At 52.1% G+C, this 22,733-nt stretch overlaps 2 protein-coding genes across 2 annotated transcripts; both read left to right on the top strand.

Moving 5' to 3' along the window:
• Positions 1-2,734: 2,734 nt before the first annotated feature.
• Positions 2,735-4,169, top strand: HOXA13 (homeobox A13). The gene is made up of 2 exons (XM_072329958.1): positions 2,735-3,407; positions 3,925-4,169. Exons 1-2 carry the CDS (start codon positions 2,735-2,737, stop codon positions 4,167-4,169), a joined length of 918 nt encoding a protein of 305 aa, XP_072186059.1.
• A 14,485-nt stretch (positions 4,170-18,654) lies between these two features.
• HOXA11 (homeobox A11) lies at positions 18,655-20,893 on the top strand. Its single transcript, XM_072329796.1, has 2 exons — positions 18,655-19,312; positions 20,661-20,893. The coding sequence occupies exons 1-2, from the start codon at positions 18,655-18,657 to the stop codon at positions 20,891-20,893; spliced, it is 891 nt and encodes a 296-aa protein (XP_072185897.1).
• Positions 20,894-22,733: the final 1,840 nt, after the last annotated feature.

Below are 22,733 nucleotides of genomic sequence, written 5' to 3'. Positions count from 1 at the left end.
TACCCGTAATTTTGGGTATTTTGAGGGAACGGTAGCATTACAGGGCTCCCACCCGCGTCACAACAACAGGGGAAGGGTACGGCTACATCTCCTCTCTTTATCAGCGCTGAAAAGCACGGCCCTCTTTCCTAGCGATAAATAGAGCCCTGGAGTTGGGAGAGATACACGGAAGAGGGGAAAGAGATCTCTTTAATCTGATCTCCCTTCTCCCTTTTGCACACAGAGCTGGAACGGATCCAAGTGGGTAAACAAAACAAAAAAACAACCACCAAAACTCAGCAGACCGGATGCCCCCCCCCCCCCCCCCCCGCCAACCTCCTCCCCCCGCTCTCCCTCTCCACCACTTGTACAGTTCGCACCGGGGCTCAGAGCTGCAGTTTCACATGGCTTCTCCTTTCCGATGGAAGAGGCTGGAAGAGCCGGGGCAGATAAGCGAGCAGCGGAGCTGAGAGAGAAGAGAGCAGGGCGATGGGGGCGGGCTGGGGGAGGCGAGCTGGGGGAGATCGCTTTTCTCATGGCTCCCCGCTTTGAACAAATCAGACACATCTTCGGGCTGTGAATGACACTTCTCACATTGGCTAGGCTGCAGCTTTCAACTTGACCTTGGCCTCTCGCCGTGTCTAACCCGTATGGAAAGCAGCGCTGCCCCACGGAGCTGCCGCCCCTTCGCCTTCCCCTGCCCCCCCACCTCCACCCCGTCCCCGTCCTGCCGCAGGGCGATGCGGGGAAGCGGCTCGGGAAGCGGAGGAAAACAAACCAGCCCGGTTCGTGCCAGCCGAGCTCCGTTTGCCCGGGGGAATCCACAGGTTTCAGAGCTGGAGCCTGGAAGAAAAGGAAAAATATGCGGGGAATAAATATTTGCTTTTGGCCACGAGGAAGAATGCGGAAAGGAGTACGCTAAGTCAAAATGGGATCCGTTTATTGGCTACAACGAAGGAAGAAAAGGGGCTAAAGCGTTGCCAAATTAGCAGGGGGAATGACAGCGACTTCAGGTATCCCGGCCCATCGCACGTAAAAATCACCTTGAAAGATAGATGGGCTCCGAAGGGCTGTTTCCCAGGGCCGGCAGCGATGGGTGAAGCACAACCCTCGCGGCCACGACGAGGACGTCCCAGGGACCGCTCCGCGCTGGTAACGATGAGGGGAAAAAACAATGCTCCAACGTCAATGGGAAGCACAATAGCATCATAAATACGCCGAGCTGTCAGGGGCAAAACAAAGCGATATGCAACAGCAAAAGAAATAATAAATAAATAATTAAACACAAAAGAATAATAAAATAAAATAAAAATAAAATAAAATAAAAATCCAAAAACTAAATTAGTTTAAAAAAAAGAAAAGAGTTTTCAGGATGGGAGGATCCGGAGATTCTCTTCCGCATACGAGAGGGCCGGGAGCTGGTGGTGATGGGATGATCGCCTCTTTGGGTCAAGTTTATGGGTAGTGCAGTGGTTCAAGGTTGTGAGCGGATATCTGGAGGTCGGGGAAAAGCATCTGCATCGCTGGGAGGCGCAGAGGGCATTAAAAGTGGAAATTATTTCTCCATATATATATGTATATATATATGCATATATTAAAAAAAATAACAACCCCAGGTTTACTGCGAAAGAAGAATGTAATTTCTTTTTCTAGGGATCACTCGCATTAGAAGTATGACCTTAAATATATATATATATACATACATAAAACAGCCAATAAAGCATTTTTTCCCAGCACAAAAAGGCGCCGTGGCTGCGTGTGCACACTGCAATCCGACGTGAGATTTTACGGCCAAAGACGATTCAAGCGGAATTGTAGGCCCCGGCTTTTATTATCACAGTAACAAATAATACAGCAGAATTACGACGGAGATCCAGTTAACCCTCCCGCTTCCCGAGCCCATCCTAAAACAAATCAATACACGAAGCAAATCTGGATTTCCCAGTCAGTTCCTCTTATCTGGCTTTGGAAGCTTTGTGGCGAGAGGAGCGGAGCGGCTCTCGGGCGGTCGACGGGCAGGAAGGAAGAGAGAAAACACCCGAAAGGGCCCCGGGAGGCTCTGCTGGAGCCTTATGTGGGGCTCCGGCAGCGCCGTTCAGCCCGGTCCTCGCGGCGGGGTCCCCGCAGCACCTGGGCGGGGGGGGCCGGGCCCTCCCCGGGGAGAGGCGGCAGCGCAGTGCGGAGCTCCGGGACACCGGAGAGGGTGAGGGGAGAAGCTCTTCCCCTCAAGAAGGCCGGAGGGGGCCTCTCGGGTTTCCGCGGCTCCCGGGGCGGGGAGGACCGGGGGAATCGGCGCGGGGACGAAGCGGCCGCGGTCCGGGGGGAGCTCCGCACCTCGGGGAGCTCTCCGCGGCGACAACAGGGCCGAGCGGCTCACGCCTCGGTGGCGAGGGGAGGAGGGAGGGAGGAAGGAGGGAGAGAGGGAGGGAGGAGACGGGGCCCCCTCGGCCCCCCCCGGCCGCGCCCGTGCCCCGCGCGGCGGCCGCCGGGCCGCGCCGTGCCCGCGCCCGTGCCCGCGCCCCCGGGCCGGGACCCGGCCCCGCGCGGTTATTGCATTATTTAATTATCTCCACTTTATTCCTTCAGATGTTTATCAGCTGCTTTGCATATCACGTGGGGGCGGGCGGCCCAATGAGGGCCCGCCTGGCGCGACACTGGCGCGTCAGCCTTGGTCAAGTCCCGGAGATTTAGTATCTCTTTTTTCAGTCTTTGGGGCTTTTAAAAAAGAGCCACTAGTCTCAATGCGGAGCGGGCTATGACAGCCTCCGTGCTCCTCCACCCCCGCTGGATCGAGCCCGTCATGTTCCTCTACGACAACAGCCTGGATGAGATCAATAAGAACATGGACGGGTTTCACGCCGGCAGCAACTTCGCGGCGGCTGCGGCGGCCAACCCGTGCCGCAACCTGATGGCTCACCCCGCACCCCTGGCCGCCCCCAGCGCCGCCGCCTACACGTCGAGCGAGGCCCCCGCCGCCGGCATGGCCGAGCCCGCTGTCAAGCAGTGCAGCCCCTGCTCCGCCGCCGTGCAGAGCTCCTCCGGCGCCGCGCTTCCCTACGGCTACTTCGGCAGCGGTTACTACCCGTGCCGCATGACCCACCACAACGCCATCAAGTCCTGCGCCCAGCCCGCCTCCACCTTCGCCGACAAGTACATGGACACGTCGGTCTCCGGCGAGGAGTTCACGTCGCGGGCCAAGGAGTTCGCCTTCTACCAGGGCTACGCGGCCGGGCCCTACCAGCCGGTGCCCGGCTACCTGGACATGCCCGTGGTGCCCACCATCGGCGGCCCCGGCGAGCCGCGCCACGACTCCCTGCTCCCCATGGACAGCTACCAGCCGTGGGCCATCACCAACGGGTGGAACGGGCAAGTGTACTGCCCCAAGGAGCAGAGCCAGCCGCCTCACCTCTGGAAGTCCACCCTCCCGGGTAATCCACCTGCGCTCCTCTCGGCCCCCACCCGCTCGCCCCCTCCCCGCTCCCGCGTCCGGGTCCCCCCCCCCCGGGCTCCCCCCGAGCTGCCCCGTCCCCGCCCCGCCCGCGCTCCCCGGCCCCAGCCCGCCCCGGCGCCGCGGGGATGGCACCGGTGCCGCCCCCTCCCCCGCGCCCGACGCATCGCGCCTCTCCCGCCCGGGGCTGCGGGAGAGGAAACAGCTGAGAGGGACTGCCGGGGCCGGAGCCTGCGGGGGAAGCGCGCCGGAGCAGAATTTTCCATAAGCGTTGAGGCCGGGACTGCCCCTCGCTGGGCTGAACCCGGGCGCCGGTAGGGCCGGACCCCCCGTGCTCCGGAGCTGAGCCCCGAGAGAGGAGCGGGGCAGTGCCGGGACCGTAGGGTGGGGGGAGGGAGGCGGCCGGAGGAGCCGGCACCGAGCTCTGGGCCGCCGGATGATGTCCCGAGAGGTCGTTGCGATTTTCTAACTCTCGTCTCTTGGTTTTTGTGTTGCAGACGTCGTTTCGCATCCCTCGGATGCGAACTCGTACAGACGTGGGAGGAAGAAGCGAGTGCCCTACACAAAGGTGCAGTTAAAAGAACTCGAAAGGGAATACGCTACAAATAAATTCATAACCAAAGACAAAAGGCGAAGGATATCGGCGACCACGAATCTGTCAGAGCGACAGGTCACAATCTGGTTCCAGAACAGAAGGGTCAAAGAGAAGAAAGTCATCAACAAATTGAAGACGACCAGTTAATGGATTAAACCGCGGAGAAGCGGCAGCTCGGAAATATCCGAACTTTATTTTGTTTTTCTTTATCTTTCTATTTTTTTTTTCCTTTTTTTTTTTTTTTTTTTTTTTTTTTTTTTTGGTGTTCAGATTAAAATAATTATTAATAATAATTAAAAAAGAAAAGAAAAAAGAAAGAAAGAAAAGACAATGAACTTCTTCTCTCAGAACGAGCGATCTGTATCTTTGGAATTATCGCTTTTTTTTTGTTTGTCGAGAAAAAGATTGCTGTAGCAAATGGCAAAGGCTGACAGTTCTCCTGCAATCCCAAAGCAGAACAGTGTAAGTGCCAAACTGTAAAGCTCACATCCCCCGCCCGAGAGACGCGCTTGCAGTTCAGACACACCATTTTCCGAGTGACTTGTAAGTACTTCGGTGACCTTCCTGTTTGTGAACGCTCTTCGTGGCCACGATGGGAGCCGGTGAACGTCAGGAGCTCGATGCGTACACATAAGCTTGTTTTCTTCCATTGCAATCCAAACTGTTTGTTGAATGACTGCTCAGGTAAACCATAGTGAAAAAAAATAAAGAAAGAAGTACAATTACTGTATGTTTGAAAGCAATGCATTTAGTGTTAAAAAGAATAAGGGGGAAAAAAAAAGAAAATTAAAAGTAATAATAAACCTTGAAGGTACTGGATAAAGATTTCAGAGACATCAGTAATGAAGGAAGCTCTGTGGAGGATCTACCCTGATAGCAAATTAGAACCATCGCACGTAGTGGGGATAAGCAAGGGAATTATTTGCTTGGAGATATCTGTTGGTTTCATTCTTTTTATTTCCATAAGATGATTTCTTGTCATCTGTTTTGTTGTTTTATTCCCCCCCCTCCCTTAAGACCATACAATAGATACGTTGTAAAGGACTCTGCCTGTTTGAAACCTCAAATGGTCTTCTAGAATTAATACTTTAAGTCCCCGGAAATCTGTAATTGTTTGAGTCCGGGTGGATACCAAACCAGCACCATTGGCATTCCTGCAGAGCCAAAACATAATAATCCCTCTGTGGGAAAAAGAAATACCCGAGAACTTCGAACTGAAATGCATTTTTTCATCCCCCGGGAGTATTTTGATTTATATAATCTCTATTTTGATCTATAAGTAATTAGTCGTTTCTCCTCGTTTATTGTCTGTTATGAGGCCGCAGTAGGACGTTTAGGGATTCTTTTTACAGCACCTTTTAATCCAATCAGTTATTTCAACCAGCACGTTATCTTGTTTTTATTCACTATAAGAAGCTATCGTGTAAATAAAAGACAAAAATCAGCGCACTGTGAAAATGTATTTGTGCACCCTCCTTTTTATTTTTTATTTTTATTTTATTTGATATTTCTACTGAAAAAAACGAAAATCCGAGACGTGTAGATAGGCATAGTAGTATTAATACTGTTATAATAAAATAGTCACTGTAATAAAACCTGCAAGAAACGCTCTTTTATTTTTCGATACCTACATTGCATTCCATAAGAAAGTTATATATATATATGTATGTATGTATATATATATATATAATGTATGAGCTGTCATGGCATTGTAATATTGTTGCCTTCCATTGTGTAGCTTATATACATATATATGTGTGCGTAGAGATGTATCGGTGGCTATTTTATTTTATTGATGGAGGGTGTTTCTGTGGCCTGGTAGCCATCACTCCTAGAGATGTTCAGTGATGTCTAGAAGAGCTTTGCAGAGGGTTTGGAGCCAGGGGAGGAAGAGGAGGATGGCACCAGCACTGCAAAGCGGCCTGCTCCGGGAAATGGAAACCGGTGGGCAGCCTTGGGGCCGCGAGGGAGGAGGCGGAGGGGAAGATGGGGGCACTGCTGCGAGGCCGGGCCGGGGAAGGCCCAAACCTTGACCTTGAGGGGAAAAACGCCGATTTGTGACCTTGACTTTTGACAGCTCCCAGCGCAGCCGCTGCGGCCGTCGCCGCCATTTGCGGGACGATGGCGCCACCTCGTGGCAGCGTCGCGCCCGCACCTGGCCGCGCCCGCGCAGCATCCCCCGAGCGGGCTGCGGCCGCTCGGCACCGCGCTCGGCGTCGGCCCTCCGCGTCTCCGTGCTCGCGTATCTCTTCTTGTCTACGGTGCGTGAGGGCGGGAGAAAGAAGGAGCAGCAGTTGTGCTCGGCTCTCCCTTCTCTGGAGGTGGTGGGGGAGCGATAGGCCCGGACCGGCGTTGAAAATCGATGTCTGTGCGTTGCGCGGGGTGAGGCGCGGTGCGCGGGGCCACTGCACCGCGGGTTCGGTCGGGTACAAAGGTAGAGCCGCTTTCGCATCCTGTCTCCTTCGGTGGTCTGGAGCTCTAATTAGAGTTATCGAGGAACGTTTACGGTACGTTTAGAGGGTATCGGATGCCGCTCGCAGTGCAGACTTCTAGACTTACATTTCTGAAATTCAAAGGGCCGTACCTCTGCCGAGGGCTTGCTGACATTCAGACTGGAGTGTAATGCATCCGTGTCATAACTTACATGGAAAGTACCTGCAGGAAAGCTCTCTGTTTTTCAGGAAGCGGCCATGCTCGAGGCCTGTTGGAATCACAGGTCCTGGAGTGCTCGGGGACAGTTCAGGTGGTGCCAATCCTTGGGCACCCCACAACATCGAGGCATCCATATGGGGGATGTTCGGGGACTCTCCTAGTAAGGTTTCCCCAACCCCAAAGCGGGAATGGAAGGGGAGAACTGGCCATATGGTTTGCGGGTCTCACCATCGGTCTTGGTTTTGGGGTAACAGCGTTATCCCAGGAGGAGACTTGAGGCAGTCCCCATGGCAAGATTGAGAGGGAGAGGAGGCCACAGAGCTGCGGGGTCTCTGGCTGACAGGGCCGAATGGATGCCAGCAGCATCCACGGCCCCACTGAAGTGCGGCGGCCTGCCTGGCCTCAGGCTGATTTTCAGTCGGGGAGATCCACAAAAATACGATTCTGGGGCCTTTTGGGCCCTGGGAATGGGCTCTCCTCGGCTGCACCATATGCAGAGGTCTGGCGATAGCCGCTCATACAAAGCGTACCTGCAGCCAGCAGGCAGGTACCTGAAACAGGCAGCAGTCGGGAAAGCTCATTGCAAAGCTTTCTCCTAAAGGAACCAAATGGCCTGCAGAAAGGCACTTGTGAATTGCACTTGTTCTCGATCCGACAGGATAATTCTATTTATTCCGTTATATTTCGCAACCTGTGTAATTATGGAATGAGGCACGCCGCAAATTGCATGTAGTTCAGGTCGGAGCTGAGGGCGATAGGCACGACTTGAGCCCGCGGTGATTGTGTATCTGAGGCGAGAGCTTTTCTTTTCACACCGTGCCCCGGAGCGATAGGATTCAGGAGACCTTAAAAGAAAAGCTCAACGAGAATATGGCCGACTTTGGTACAGTAACAGCTCAAGGGAAAAAAAGGAAAAAAGAAAAGGAAAGAAAAAAATAAATAAAAGGGGAAAGGGAAGGAAAAAAAAGTAACTTTGAACCGGAGCTACAGCTCGGAGATTACATTTTCACACTACAGTGCTTACCGTTCAAATCTGCTAAGCATTTCTAGACCGTGGATTAGCGAACTCAAATTCCCACTACCGTTCAAATAGCTGAGCCGCAGATCCATTTCACAGAGTAAAAAGGGGAGCGCTTGACTTGTGACCGCTGGCAGGAGTAAGGTGACATTTTGGACCGGACCCCCGCTCCCATGTGAGGCAGCCCGAGCACTGCAGGAAGAGCGGGGCGGTCTCGTTTCCCCGCACAGCGCACAGCCCGGCCGCAGGATCAGGCCCGAGGGCGACGGCGCGGAGCATCCCCGGGCCCGGTGCGACCCCGCAGGGCTGCGGTGACCCCGCTGACTTCCCTCGGGCTGCGGGATACGGCCCCGGAGAGCAGAGGCTCGCTCAGGTGAGTGACGGCCGGGACTGCGGGGCAGCGGGCTGTGCGCCGAGCCGCGGATGTTACTCGTGTGCGGGGCTCGTGGAAAAGCGTGTAAAACACCTCTGTCCCGTTCTCACCTCTACCCGCAGCTCGCACCCATCGCCCCGTCCCTCCGCCGCGTGTTCGGGGCCTCGGGTGGAGGTGTGTGTGTGTGTTCGCGTTATTTATTGCCTTCATTTAGCGTCCAAAAGCTGTTGGCACGTATATTTTCAAGTACAAATTGCTGTTGTAGTACATATTCCCCTCTCACAAATCCGCCGCCAGAGTCCAAAAAATGCATCCTTAATACGTTAAATGAGAAAATATTCGCCACTGAAAATAATTAAGCCCCGCGACGCATCTCTTCACGACGTCCGTCCATATACGCGGCTCGAAAGGAATTAGTATTTGTATCCCTCGCGTTACCGGCAATGTTTTAAGGCTTTGGTGGGGAGTTCATTGTCCTGCCTTGTTTGTGGAGTTAGAAGAGCGAAGGTTTTTGTTGAAGGCATAGAAAATTTTACGTATATACCGGAAGAGGGATTTGAAAACAAAACGAACGCAAAATTAGGGACCCAATCGCGCACAAACCCAATATTTTCTCGGCTCCCCCAGAAATAGAACCGTTGCCCGTAGAATTCGATGTGCGGAGGGACACTGAGGGACAGAGAAGGGCAATACTACTGTGTATTGAGCTCCTTTATTGCAACAGCAAGGCCAGAGCGATATTTCATTGGCAGAGTAAAACGCGAAACACAATTCAAGATTTACTTTTAATTACTTCACTTTCACTTCAAGGAATTCATGCAAGTTTCGGCGGCTGATAGTCGAATTCCGAGTGTCGGGGTTTTGGGGTGTATTATCACCCAGTTCTTGGCGTCTTTGCTCCCTGCAATTGGGAATTCCCATGGACAGAAGTGGCCCTACGGCTGCGACGCGGGCAGAGGGCACAGCGAATGTTTTGTCTTCTTTCTTTCTTTCTTTTTTTCCCCACCGAGAAAAGGATCCGTGTTTAATCTACCCGCTCCTCGAGCTCCTGGCAGAAGCGAAGGTGGTTTGCTGTGGGAAATAAACCCTGACAGGAGCATATTTCCGAAAGGAAAAAAAAAAAGAAAGAAGAAAAAGAAGAGGAGAACTGCAAAGATGTCTCTTTTTCCGCCTTCTTTATCTAAGGAAGACTTCCGCTAAAGAACGAGGAGCCCCTTCTGAAGCGAAGGAGGAAAATGTGGTGCTCAACACTGAAGTAATCAAAATAAAATCGCCCCGTGTTTCCGGAGCGGGGGCTTCATTTTGTATAAGAACGAGCGGGTAAGCATCTCGGCCTTCAGCCTGTAAACTAAAGTTTAGGGCGGGGGGGAAATGACTAACGCTTAAATGAAACCCCACTCCTCGCGCATTTCAGCATTCTCCGTGGGCAATGTGAGCAGTAAAAGCAAGACAGCGTTTAATACGGCAAAGAAAATTAATAATAATAATAAAATGATTCGGCAGGCTCTAAAAGGCCGGTTGTTGCCATTCATAACTTTTTTTTTTTATGCTTTTTAATGCACTTTAATGATGATTTGGAGAGATGGCCTCGTGCGTCCCCGGCCGGTGCAGGAGTTGAAAGAGAAGAGGGGGTCCATAGGGGTGTCCCGTGTGTCGCGGAGGGGTCGTGGGGTTGTGGGTGCCGCCCGCGGGGCTTTAACCGCACCGCGGGCCCTTCCCTACCCCCGCCTCACTGCCGGCCCCCCCTCCCCCGTGAATGCAGTTGATTCATGAACTAGGGGACGAAATGCAAATGTTCATTAAGTCTTTCTTCCCTCCCTCCTCCCTCCCTCCTCCCTTCGCCCCCCCTTCTACCCCCCCCCCTCCCCCCCACCCTTAGGGAAAAAAAAAAAATCTTTTTTTCTTTCTTTCTTTTTTTTTTCCCCTTTTTTGCTCCAGTGAATGGCTTCAACATGGCGTGCTGAAAGGCAGGAGGCTTTGCCCGCTCCTAGATCTGAACTGTGATTAAACATCCCCAAAGAGAGCATCTCCCTTCCTCCCGCGCTCCCCCGCCCTCCCCTCCCCGTGGCGAGGAGAAAAGCGCCCTCTGCTACGTAGGAAAGGTCAAGTCCTACAACGCGCAACCCACGGTCATTACTGTACTGTGACCCGGGGTGTACTGGGGAGGAACGGACGGGTGTCCCGTGATCAAAAACACTTGGACTTTTTTTTTCTGTTGTTTTTTTTTCCCCCTCTCCTTCTCGTGCGGTGGGATTCGATGGAATTAGACAGCGTTTTAGCCTCCTGCCATCACCCTGTGTGTGTGCAAATCGACATCGGAAAGCATAGGGGACCGGGAGAGACAGAGAGAGGGGAAATAAACAGCTCTGACAGCAGTGATAATAACGGCAACGATCCTAATTAGCCCGTGGTATCGCTGCGTTTTGCAATCAGCCTGGAGCTGGCAGGAAGGACGCTGTGCCCTAATGGCTACACTGCTCTTCGTTCAAAGGCAGGCAAACAGCAACTAGAGCAACAAAATAAATATATATATATATATATATAAACCCAAACCAACTGAGACCCGAGTCAATGGGAGACCGAGAAGGAATGTTTTGTGGACCGGGAATATTTAAGCAGTAGGGGAGGAAACCAAAAAATGTGCACTCCATCCTCACTGCCACGGAGGTCTCCAGCCCAGCGCAGGATCCTCGCTGTCAGCCTCCGCGGGGATTGCTCTTTGCTCAGGAGAGACAAGTCGGGATGCCGGGGTAAGATTTTCCTGCTCTTCCTGGAAGTGAATGTTTGTCCTCTCCCCGTGCTCGGTGGTGAACGAAGCCACGAAGCCATCAATTAACCCACCCGCACAGCCCCTTGCGTGACTCGGAAGGCCTTTGCGGAGGGTTTTGCAGGGGCCCGCTTCCCCCGCGCCCACCCACCCGCCCTGCTCCCTGCGTCCCACGCTCACGGGGAGAGGGGTGCGGAGGCTGCGGGGTGATGCTGATAGACAAGGGGAGCCGCTCCCAAATGTAAGCTCTTTTCTCCAGCTGGCTCCACCTTTCCCAGAGCTGCCGCTTAGCAGCCCAGCATAGGTGAAAGAAGGGAAGGCTCCCGGCAGGCGGGGGCCAGGAGGGCTGGAGCAGAGCGCAGGGTGCGGGAGGGTTAGCAGTCGGGGCTGCGGCTCTCTGGGCTTTGTACGCCGGTAGTGTTGGGTCGGGCAGCTCTGCGAAGCGGCTCCCGGCTGTTATTCATCCCCGGTCGTCTGTGCGTGGTCGCCTCTGAAATTATTGCGCTCTTTGATGAGACGGGGAGGAGGGTCGGACGCTCTGTGTGGGATGATGCGGGGAAGGATGTGAGAGGCGGGTTAACCTGTCTGCTGGTGGCCAGGGCTTGGGCGTGTGTCTGGGGAAGGAAACGCGGGCCGGGCGCTGCAGCCTGCCGACTTACAGCGATCCGAGGACGTCGGAACCTCTCTGGGCTGAACACACTGGGCAATGCCCGTGTATTTATTCCTGATAGCATAAATTGGCCTCGGCCGTCGGCTTGGGTTAGCAGCAATTGTCGATTACTACTAAGGTGTTTGCAATGCTCTGTTCTTACACCTCGGTGTGCCCTCGGGCACGAGGAAAAAATGATAGATTTGAATAGAAGGCCAAACCGGCTGCGGCTAGTGGTTGGCTACCATTTAAATACTACAGGTTTTGCAAAATGGAAACACCGCGTCGTGTAAGCGCTTGGAAATGGGGAGTTAAAGCGAAAGGGAAAGGATGAGTACGGCATTGCCGGGGCGGCCCCGGCTCCGCTTTGTGCTCTCGGAGCGGCTCTGCCCGCAGCTGGGCGGTGCGGCACCGGCAGCGGGAGCTCAGCCCGCACCGCCCGGAGCAGCCATGTTGGAGGCACAGGGAGCTCTGCCCGTGCGGGTGTCTTTGCGTGACAGAGGGGAGGACGCACAGAGAGCAGTCCTCGCAGAGCCGGCCTGGCCGTGCGGGGCAGAGGGTTCCGTGTAGAACTGAATGAGCGTTTTCAGCTCGTTTTAGACCAATAGATTGCTGTGAAGATCGTTATCCAAGTACAGGTACCTCCATTATAACGCAGCTCTGAGAAGCCATCAAAATATGAAGTTCGGGCTTTCAAGTCGTTGATTTGACAGCCCCGGCACTGGGATACTTCCTGTGCCCGCCCCCTGAACTATCCTTGAGGAAGAAGAGTTCTTACTCCGGTGGGTTTCACGATATGTGAAAAAGCCTCTCCCATAAAGTTAGCGGTGTGGTACAGTAAAATCCTCTGTGTTCCTTGGCGAGTTGGGCAAGAAAAAAAAAAATAAGGAAAAGAAAAAAACAAAAACCAAAACCAACGACTTTATAAATCACTGTTAAAAACCAGCGTGCGTTAGAGAAAGCCTCATATCCTATAAAATTCAACGCAGCTGAGAATCCCGGTCGATTACCTCGACTCGAATTGCTGTACCGAGTGCGGTAAAGTTGCACCACGGCATCACGGAACGGTGTGACGGCGAGCAGAGCGTCCCGGCGTTGAGGCGTTTCCATCTCTGTAGTTTTCTGCTCCTGATGCGGAGGGCACGTTCTATATAGCTCGTATTTCGTGTGCGTTGTTCGCTCGGAGCGAGAAGGACTCCCGTTTATCAGATGCACCGCGGCTGGATATATTTTTCTCTCACTCTCTCGCCGAATATGTTTCCTGGATTAACAAACCTAAGGTCAAGTTCAAGGCATCCGTTGTAGCGATACTTTTAAATGTAAGGCGACGTGGGAATGTTTGGGAGGACTATTTTTTTTTCCTTCTATGAGTAGGGAAGCTGCGTTCCAGGCTGCGGGGGAACTTTGCACGGGAACAACGTCAGGCTGTGGTCGTGTGCGGGGATCTCCGCGTTTTGTGACAGCCCTTCACTTCCCAGGGCTCGCTGGGGACGTTCAGTAAACGCTCGGATTAATCCCACGTAAAGCTATTGGGCGTGAAAGGTGGCTGGAAGCTGCCAGCAGCCCCCGGCGCCAGTGTCCTAGTTTTTATTGTGAATTTGGGTGGGAACCGGTGAGAAGAGGCTGGGTTCTGTATGGGGGGGAGATAACGGAGGGAGTTGGCTTTCCGACTCGCTCTCGAGCCCGCCGCTTTGTGCGGACTCCCCTCCCAGAGCCTTGTTTTTTTGTCAGAGCACTCCTGCACCTGTAGTTGGCTCCATAGGGGGAGGAAAGACTGGTTGTGCCTTTTCACTCGTCGAGTAGGTATCGCAAAGCTTTCAGGTGCAGAAAAGGAGACAGCGACGGCAGCATCCCCAGTCAATCAAACTCTGAAATACGTGACCGTCTACGATAGTGCCTCCTTATGCCCTCTTTGTTGCCAAACCTGCCTGTATTTTCTATCGGAAGCAAACTGCGAACAGTAAACAGAACCTAAATTGTAGAGGGTCTTCAGAGAGACCGAGGAGGGAGGGGGGGGCACAATGCTGGGGAGGCGGGCTGTGGGGCACACGGCCATGAGAAACCCTCCGCGCTTGTAAAGATGCTGGGTGTGCATGACGACAACAAATTGTTCGGCTGCAAAAGGGCAAGAAAATAGTTCTCGGGAAAGGAAAGAGTTCTCGCCGCAGTAAGCTTCCTGTTCTGAAAACTGCGCTCAGTATTTGTGCTTGCTGAAACGATAGGAGTCAGTGAGAGTTCAGAAGGAAGAGGTCCATCCTAGCAAAGGGATGCAAAATATCGTGCTTGGTGGCCAGAGACGGGCAGACCTCTTTAGGTCCAGAGCACAAGCTGAGAGGTGGAAAAAAATACCTCCCTGCAACCTCCATCTCTGCGACTAAAAAGAGAACGTGACAGAGCAAAGGAAAGAATCTCGGTAATTGATATTAAAAATGAATCTACATTTTTCTACTCCCGCATGAGTACAGCCCTTCGAGAAGTTCACGTCTCTTAAATAATGCCGTGAGATTAAATGCAACAAACTAGGCAGAATCACCTTGCCTGGGGTCTTGTTTACCTCTGCTCTTTCTCGTTCCACATAGTCTACAGTTTCCTAAGCAAAATCAGAACCATACCGCTCGGGTTCGGGACACAAATAGCTGCTCTGTGTCACAGCATGGGGCTTCCCTCTCGCCGCTATCAAAAATCACTTCAGACTATGGGGTAAACCAATATTCGAAAAATCTTATATAATATTGTAGTGCTTTTCTCCATCGCGGCGTTAAAGGGGATGAATTTAGGTTTTTGTTGGTGATGATGGTGTTTTTGGTTTGATTTTAATAGTCGGGTGCGTGCAGCTCCTTTCCCTAACGGACAAAAGGCAAATAGAAAAGAACAAACGCCGGTTAAGACCTTCTGAGCTCGAAATACTTCAAATCCAAACAATAACCACGCTTTTCTGAAGCTGCATTCCTGGCCAATTTTGAGAAGAATTATCGCCTTCTGGCATTATTTTCATTGGAAAAGAGGGAAGGGGATGTGGCAAGAGAGCCGTGAATTCCCTCATCCTACATGTTTCTAATAAGACTTTGCACGCTGTCATCAGCCTGCACGTTTACAAAGCTCCGTCCTAATTCCCGAACTACTTTCCCGTGGCAGAGTCAAAGCGAGCCCCGCCGTGCCTACGCGGAAAGAGCCTACGAGACTCAGCCCAGCAATCGGGAATATTTCAATTAGCTCTACTCGACAACGAATGCCTTTTAGCACACGTTGCTGCTTCGCTGCTGTTAATTGTAGGCACTCACCCTACCGGCAAGGTAAACGCTCGGCTTACCGGTTGTTTTTTTAAAGCAAAACACAGCCGAGAAAAAAAAAAGAAAAAGAAAGAAAAAAGAAAAAGAAAAAAAAAAAAAGACAGCAATTTGGATACTATAGAACTTGACCTTTCGGAGAACAGCGGTAGTAAGTTAAACAGTCCCCTTTGCACGCGATGTGTATACATAGAGCCGCGCTATCGAGGCGTCCCGGCTCTGTTTATATTCCTCCAAAGAAGAGCTGTAGCTTTCCCCCGCTTTGTTTAGCTTAGCTAACCGGGTGACCGTGCTCCCAGCCTCTCCGCCTCTTGGCCACGTCCGTCCTTTGCAAAACGTTCTGCAGCAGCAGAGCTGCAACATTCGCAGCGTTTTGAGCCTCCCTAATCCGGCCGAAATACACGGGGAGGCGGAACGAATGCATTTCGCTTCTCCAAACGCAATGCCTCCCTTTGTTGATGTTGTTTTCGTCGAGCTTAGGAAAGGGAAGGCTCGATTTTCCCCCTTCCTCGACGCGGAAGTCCCAATTACTGTATTAAAAGAGCAATTCAACGTTAGACCAAATAATCGACATTGATAATTGTGCTGAGCGCAGCAACCTAACAGCAGGCTCCCTGCAATTACCCACACATTCCGGGGCTTTAGGCGAACATTATCTCTGTTTCACTTAACAGCAAATAAAGCAGAGAACAGTCCGTGCCGGGCGTGTTTTCTCGCTCCCTGCCTTCCCCGGAACTCTCCCGATTGCTGAGAGAGGCGTTTTGGGGTCCCCCCCGCCTTGAAAACTGGATGAAACCAATATACTGCTTGAGCGGGTGTTGGGTTTTTATTCTTTTCTTAGTTTTACTTTTGGGAACGAGCAGCGGGGAGGAGCAGTCCCAAAGTAGGCATCGGGGCCGCACGTGTGCGCGCTGTGCCCGCGCACACACGCGCCCGGTTCGCAGAGGGTGGCCTGGCTGCAGCCTCCCCCCATACCTCCCCCCCCCCCCCCCCCATACCTCCCCCTTGCCTCGATTTCCCTTTGTGTGCTGCCTCGACCTCGGGCACGTACAGCCTTGCGCCAGCGCTGCCCCAGCTCTGCCATGGGATGAGTGCGGGGGGGGGGGCCGCAGCCGGGCCAAGTAGGTGGCGTCCCGGGGCCGGGCAGCCCTGTCGTGTCTGCTCTGACACAAGCTGAAGTTGACTGCCAAAGTGCTATAAAACCGCAGGTCAGTCTAGAACTGTTTTCGGCTCTCCTAGACGCGCCGCGTTCAATTATAGCCTTAAAAGCCCTAATACAAGTGCAAGAATTTGTTTGCCATCACCCAGAGGCGGGGCGAGGCTCTGCAATGGTGGCGCCTTTGTTATCTCAAAGTCACCGAAATCCCAACGCTGCCTCTCTGTGCACGGGGAGGGGCGGCAGTGCGGGGGGACGGGGGGGGCACAGTCCGTGCTGGGTGCCCAAAGAGGGCTCCCACCCCTCAATCCCCCCTACCCAACCGAAGAACTGGGGGAGAAATGAGATGCGAGCGCGGCTATGAGCGTTAAAGAAAAAGCCAACCAGAGCTCTTGCACCCCCCCCACCCCCCACCCCAAGTTAGAGGAGGGGGGAGAGAGGGAGAATCCCCAAGCGCTTTTACAATCCCCAAACGACAATGCAGTCTTCTGCTAGCGGTTTTGACGACATGCGATCCCTTTCCATCCACTTTCTAGCAAACACGTCAAGCCTGAAGATTAATTCACTAATTTCAAGTTCAGCTCGCAGACACGCAGCGAGCATAAGAAGTTCTAGCAGCAAACCAAAATAAAGAGTTCATTACGGGGATACGTCCGGAGCGTTTGATTTGTGAACGGTAACCCTTGTAAAATAAGAAAAAGGCATATAAACATTAATGCTAATAAATTAGTTTACTCCGCTACAAAGTAATTACTTGATAATGTTGAATTTACAGCTCGAATTCAAATGTAACAGTTAACTATAATGTAGGGAAAATACATAATGAGAATATATATATATATATTCTGCAAGCCGCATGATTAGATTTGTTATCGAGTCGGTTACGATAAGCTGAGCAATAAATAAACAAATCGATGTTGATATTTAAATACCGAAGATCTCCAGAATTTACTATAGAACTTTCTCCGGATATATAAATACTTCCACAGAGCTGGAGAGGAAAAGGGGAGGAAATCCAAATATTATTTCTCCAGCATTTCGGTCCCTTTTCCATCAGCCTCCCCGGTCCATGGGGGCACAGACCTCGAGCTCCGTCTGATTTCATCAGAGCACCGACACCACAACAGCCTTTTGCCTCTCTGTTTTTCTGTTATGATTAAATCCAGCCGGAACCCAAATATTTCTTTTCTCAAATCGAGCATCGGAACAGCAAAAAAACATTTCTTTTTTTCCCAACAGCCGAGGGATGTCCATGCCTCAAAAGGTGCTGTATTCTTTGGCGTATTTCTCTGTTTTCTTTGGCTGCGCTCGTTCGGTGGGGTGTGCATTTTTATTGGCAGAGAAGTACTTTTTAGCCTCTGCCCTGTACAATCCGCTTTCTATATCATCCCTTTCATGCAACAATAGTAAAAATTTAACCACGTTTTTAAAATAGGTCTCCCCGGGTCTCAGGCTTCGGCGACGGTACGAGGCAGAAAGGAAAGGATCTCGGGACGGCGAGTTTGTTCCTAGGGGTTAACAGTATGTCAAATCATTTTAACTGGGCTTCTGGCAATTAAAGCCGGAGTATTTGTCGAAGCGGGGCAGCCCTACATCCACCGGTTTTCCGAGCGTTTAGCGGCGGTGCGGAGGAGAAGAGATCAGCAAACACTTTTTTTCGCCCAGTGCTCTGCAGTTTAAAGGGCTTTTCTGGCGTGGCAAATAGGCAGGCTATGGTTCAGGGAGGTGGGGGTGGCGGTGAGGAAAGCGAACCTGCGCTCTGGGAATCCAATATTGCTAAGTACCTCTAGTGAGGCTTGGCTGGAGCCGCACGGGGTATTTGAGGTTAATATGTAAGGGAGGGAAGGAAGACACTAAGCGCTTCGGAAGTGAACATGAATGCAAGCATGTAATCTATTCACCATGAAAATCAGTGCAGACTTGACCCTGGCACATTCTTGCTAGGAAGGTTTCCAGCAAAACCCTGCAGGGCGAGGGGGCTTTAAATATATATATAGACTATTTTTTTGGGGGGGGGAGACTGGGGGGGGGGGGGGGCAGAGGAGGATGGGGTGAACCTGAAGACCCAATCAAGGCCAATAAAAAAATAAATAAAAAGGGAAAGGATAAAAGTGGGGGAAGCCACCAACCCTAAAGTGACCGCTTTCCCAAGGAGAGCTTCCTGCTAGGAAGCAGCTTTCTAGAAGGAGTCGTTGCTTCGTTTCTCCTGCTCCCTTCCTTTCGGAGCCTGCCAACGAGCCACCACACACCCCAGCAAGCGAACAAACAAACAGAGAGCTCTCACCTAGCCCTGTGGGCATTGCTAAGTGCTGCAGAGCCAGGGGGTGCGAGGGGCCGGGCGCTAAGTGTGGGGCAGTGCCGAGCGGTGCCTTTGTGTCCTGCACTGTACCGGGGCCAACCTGCGCGCTGCTGCGCGTTGCTGCGCTGGGCTGGGCGGGCGGCGGGGGCGGGCGGCGCGGGGCCGCGCGGTGCGGGTGCGGGGCCGTGCGGTGCGGGGCCGCGCCGATCTGTTGCTTCCCCCGAGATGGCTACAAAGAGGCGCGGGCCCGCAGCCGCCGCTTGTCAATTTGCACGGCGCGTCACGTGGCCGCACCTCCCCGCCGAGGCCGGAGGCTCTCCACGTCAGCTTACGTCTCCCAATTTCTTACTTCACGGATCTGCTTCAAAGGGGCAGCTGCGCTAGAGAATCATGTTAAGCTCAGCTAATGCGGAGAAGCCGAGGTAGCCCTAATGATGGATTTTGATGAGCGTGTTCCTTGTTCCTCTAACATGTATTTGCCAAGTTGTACGTACTACGTCTCGGGTCCTGATTTCTCCAGCCTCCCTTCTTTTCTGCCCCAGACCCCGTCTTCTCGCCCTATGACATACTCCTACTCCTCCAACCTGCCCCAGGTCCAACCCGTGAGAGAAGTGACCTTCAGGGAATATGCCATTGATCCCTCCAGTAAATGGCACCCCCGGAACAACCTGCCCCACTGCTACTCCGCAGAGGAGATCATGCACAGAGACTGCTTGCCTTCCACCACCACCGCCAGCATGGGCGAGGTGTTCGGCAAAAGCACCGCGAACGTCTACCACCACCCCAGCGCCAACGTCTCCTCCAATTTCTATAGCACGGTGGGCAGGAACGGGGTCCTGCCGCAGGCTTTCGACCAGTTTTTCGAGACGGCGTACGGCACGGCGGAGAACCCTTCCTCCGCGGACTATCCGCCGGACAAGAGCGGAGAGAAGGCGCCCGCGGCCGCCGGGGCGACGGCGGCAACTTCAAGTTCGGAGGGCGGCTGCGGCGGGGCGGCGGCGGCGGGGAAGGAGAGGCGGAGGCGGCCGGAGAGCGGCAGCAGCCCCGAGTCATCTTCCGGCAACAATGAGGAGAAATCCGGCAGCTCCAGTACGTATAAAGGCAGCGCCCGAGCGCTTTCGGAGAGGGACTTGGAAATGTAGCGCACCGCCGCTGTTAAATTTTTATATGCTGTTTTATAAGCATATAAGGTTTATGAAGGGCCTTTAGATTTCCCCCAACAAAACTTTGTTATAAAAGGCGAGATCACGTGTTTAGTGCTGAAATTGGCCGTGAAATACCCACCGGGCGACGGATGCCTTTAAAAAATTTTCTTTCTCTTTCCTTTTTCTTTCTTTTTTTTTCCCCTTTCTTTTCTTTTTTTTTTCTTCTTCGGGAATCGTAATAAAAGGGAGCTCTGCGGTCGGCTCTCGAAAATATAATAACGTGCGTCGGGCGCCTGTAAATTCGGCAGAGAAGGGCGATCCCGGCTCCTTTGATACCGATGTAATCCCGTGATTTTATAAAAGCCATGTGTTGCACCGGGAGCCTAGTTAGGAGCCGCATTCAAAGCCATCGCCGCTTTAACGATTGCGCTCGAGCCGCGTTGAGCAGATAAAGTAGCCGCCTGAACTGTAGCAATATATTAAAAGAAACAAATTAACCTAAAGCTGGCCTTTTTGTCTAAAGGAAGCCATTTTACTCGGGCGCTGTGGCAATTACGCGTTGCCTTCTGTCCAACAGTTTGTTACTTACAATTGTTATTCAATCTGTCAAAGGCTGATTTTTTTATGTGGGCTTTTTAAAAGGCAACGCCAGTATACAGCTCGGGGAAAAATACCTCGACAATGAACTGTACCAGAAAAGGAAGTTTTTAAAGGGGTAGCGGCTAGATTGAATGCAAAGGGCTTCTGATCCTCGAGCCCTTTCCTATTGCGCTTAATGAACTTTAAAACCACGGCGGCTAAGCGCGAGGAGAACACCCCGAAATGGTGGCTGTGCTTGCTAGAAAGCTGCCGCCGGAGCGCGTGGCGGCCGCGGGGCTGAGCCGTGCCGGGGCCGTGCGGTCTCTTCGGCCTCCGGAGAGGGGAACGGAGCGCCGCGGGGTGCCCGGCTGCTGCCGGGGGCAGCGGGGGGCGGCCGCTGCCCACTCTCAGCGCGTCCGGCTCCGGCCGAGCCGCCTCCGGGGGCTTCCTCACGACCGCTGGCCCCTTCCTCCCGCGGAGCGAGGCCGCAGCCCCGCTTCCCGGCGGGGTTCCGCCCTGCCCGGGGCCGGAGTCTTCCCGGTGGGTCCCGGCTCCCCGCAGCCCCCCGTGCGCTCAGCCCTGCGGCTGCCGAGGGCGGTCGCGGAGGAAGCGGAACGCGCGTCGTAGCGTGTCGAGGTGCTTCGCCCCGCTGTCCCCCACCCCCACCCCGGGCCCCGCCGTGACAAACCCTTGTGCCTTTTCTCGCTCCACAGGTGGACAACGGACCCGTAAAAAGAGATGCCCCTACACCAAATATCAGATTAGAGAGCTAGAAAGGGAATTCTTCTTCAGTGTCTACATAAACAAAGAGAAACGCCTCCAGCTCTCCCGAATGCTCAATCTGACCGACCGCCAAGTAAAAATATGGTTTCAAAACAGAAGAATGAAAGAAAAAAAAATTAACAGGGACCGATTACAGTATTACTCAGCTAATCCACTACTTTAAAACTCGTAGCGTTTTTCAAGACGAGATTAAATTCAGATTTCGCCCTTGACAAGGTCAAGCCACGAGGTTACGTGAAGGAAGGAGGTGTGTATCTGACGGAACTCGAAGAACCCGAGGTTTTCCATACATGTAAATCTGCTCTGGACCTTCCATGACGGTTTATTGTTTTGTCTATATATTTACATACCAACTGGAATCGGTTTGATTTTGCCACACGTGGCGTCCATCCATTTCCACCACGCGCGTCACCTCCGAGAGCCCGGCCCACGCCTCTCACCTTCCAGGGCATCGCAGCTCCGGGAGGGGACGGGGGTGTCCCCGTGTCCCGCTGCCCCCTCGGAGCGTGGCGTGGGCACCGGCACCGCGAGTGGCCGCAGCCAGGATGCGAACTTTGGGAAGCGATCTCTCGTCCTTCACGGAGGAAAAATGCGGTTGAGGCAGTGAGCCATTGCCCATGGATTTGAAAAGGGAATTAAAGGGAGGGGGGAGAGAGGTAAAGGGCGGGGGGTGACATGCCTACACCTTCACGAGGCCGTCTACGAGCAGTCGTAACGTGGATGTAGCGATGGGTACAATAGCGTTTCCTTTGGGGTGGGAGGAAGAGGGGAATGGGGTGGGAAGAGAATGAAAGACTGAAATATTTACTTAAAAAAAAAGAAAAAAGAAAAATCAGGTATAAATTTGCCATACATCGCAAAGAAACAATCACTGCAAAGAGAAAAAGAACAACAACAAAGCAAAAGATTTCTCACGTTGTTTATTTATGACAACGGCCCGCTCGTTGCCATCTTTTCGGAGACAAATCATATTTAAATGCTAAAAATAAAGAGTCCAAACAACAAAAAATAGAGAGAGGGGGAGAAAAAAAAAGGGGGGGTGAATTTCAGCTTTTTAACAGGAAAAAAAAATACGGAGAGGAAACCAACCTTCTGGCTTCTGGCTCGCAAACTTTCTTCAGGAAATACCTGTGGAGAACGACAGTTTAGCAAATACCACACAACACTTAATTGAAACTTGGAGTTGTGCAATGCGCTAACGTTGGATCATTAAAATAACTCAATCGCATGCTCTTGTAAAGGTGACCAGTGAGGAGTTTAATCAGAAGCCAAACAGTGTAAATACGGTCATTTTGTTGTCGTCTACTTTAAATGTCACGAGCTCTACTTTGTCGCCCAGCCGACGTATGCAAAGAACGGAGAGTTGTTCGGAGTTATTTTAAGTATCTATAAATATATATATTTCCCTGCAGGAACCAAAGCGTGAAAAAAAAAAGAAAAAAAGAAAAAAAAAAAGCAATTTAAAAAAGAAAAAGAGGGGAAAAAAATAGGAAGCTATTTAAAATTCTATATCAGTTTACAAAAGCTACGGAGTTCTATCGTTAAGGTAATTTGCTGTTGAGAATATCTGAATGTATATTTCATACAGGAGCGATGTTTTACAAGACTTGTAAATAATAAAAAGAGGAACCCATGACCTATTTTGTTCGAATGCCTTTTTCTTTTTCCTGATGTTTTTTTTTTCCTCCTTTGGGGCTGAAGGGATGTGGGGTTTCTTTCCATGTGCAACAAAGTGGTGATGAGGAAGTTTTCTGATGAGTACATTTACCAAATGGATGTAAGTTCTTTGTCACGGTTCACCAAAAGCAGTATCTTTATACGACATCACTTGTTTTCCATATGTATCGACTATGTGTATATACCGTTTTCTTTTAATATGCGAAAGTACTTGGTTGCATGTATACAGTGGAACAACGCACAAGGCAAATAAAAACAATGGAAACTTGATATTTTTCATTCTGGCGTCGCGTTCCTGCATGTCACTTTGCCTGATATGGCTTTGG

This window comes from Excalfactoria chinensis, chromosome 2 (assembly GCF_039878825.1).
Source record: "Excalfactoria chinensis isolate bCotChi1 chromosome 2, bCotChi1.hap2, whole genome shotgun sequence".
Taxonomy (NCBI): Eukaryota; Metazoa; Chordata; class Aves; order Galliformes; family Phasianidae; genus Excalfactoria; species Excalfactoria chinensis.
This window is presented reverse-complemented; position numbering and strand designations above follow the sequence as displayed.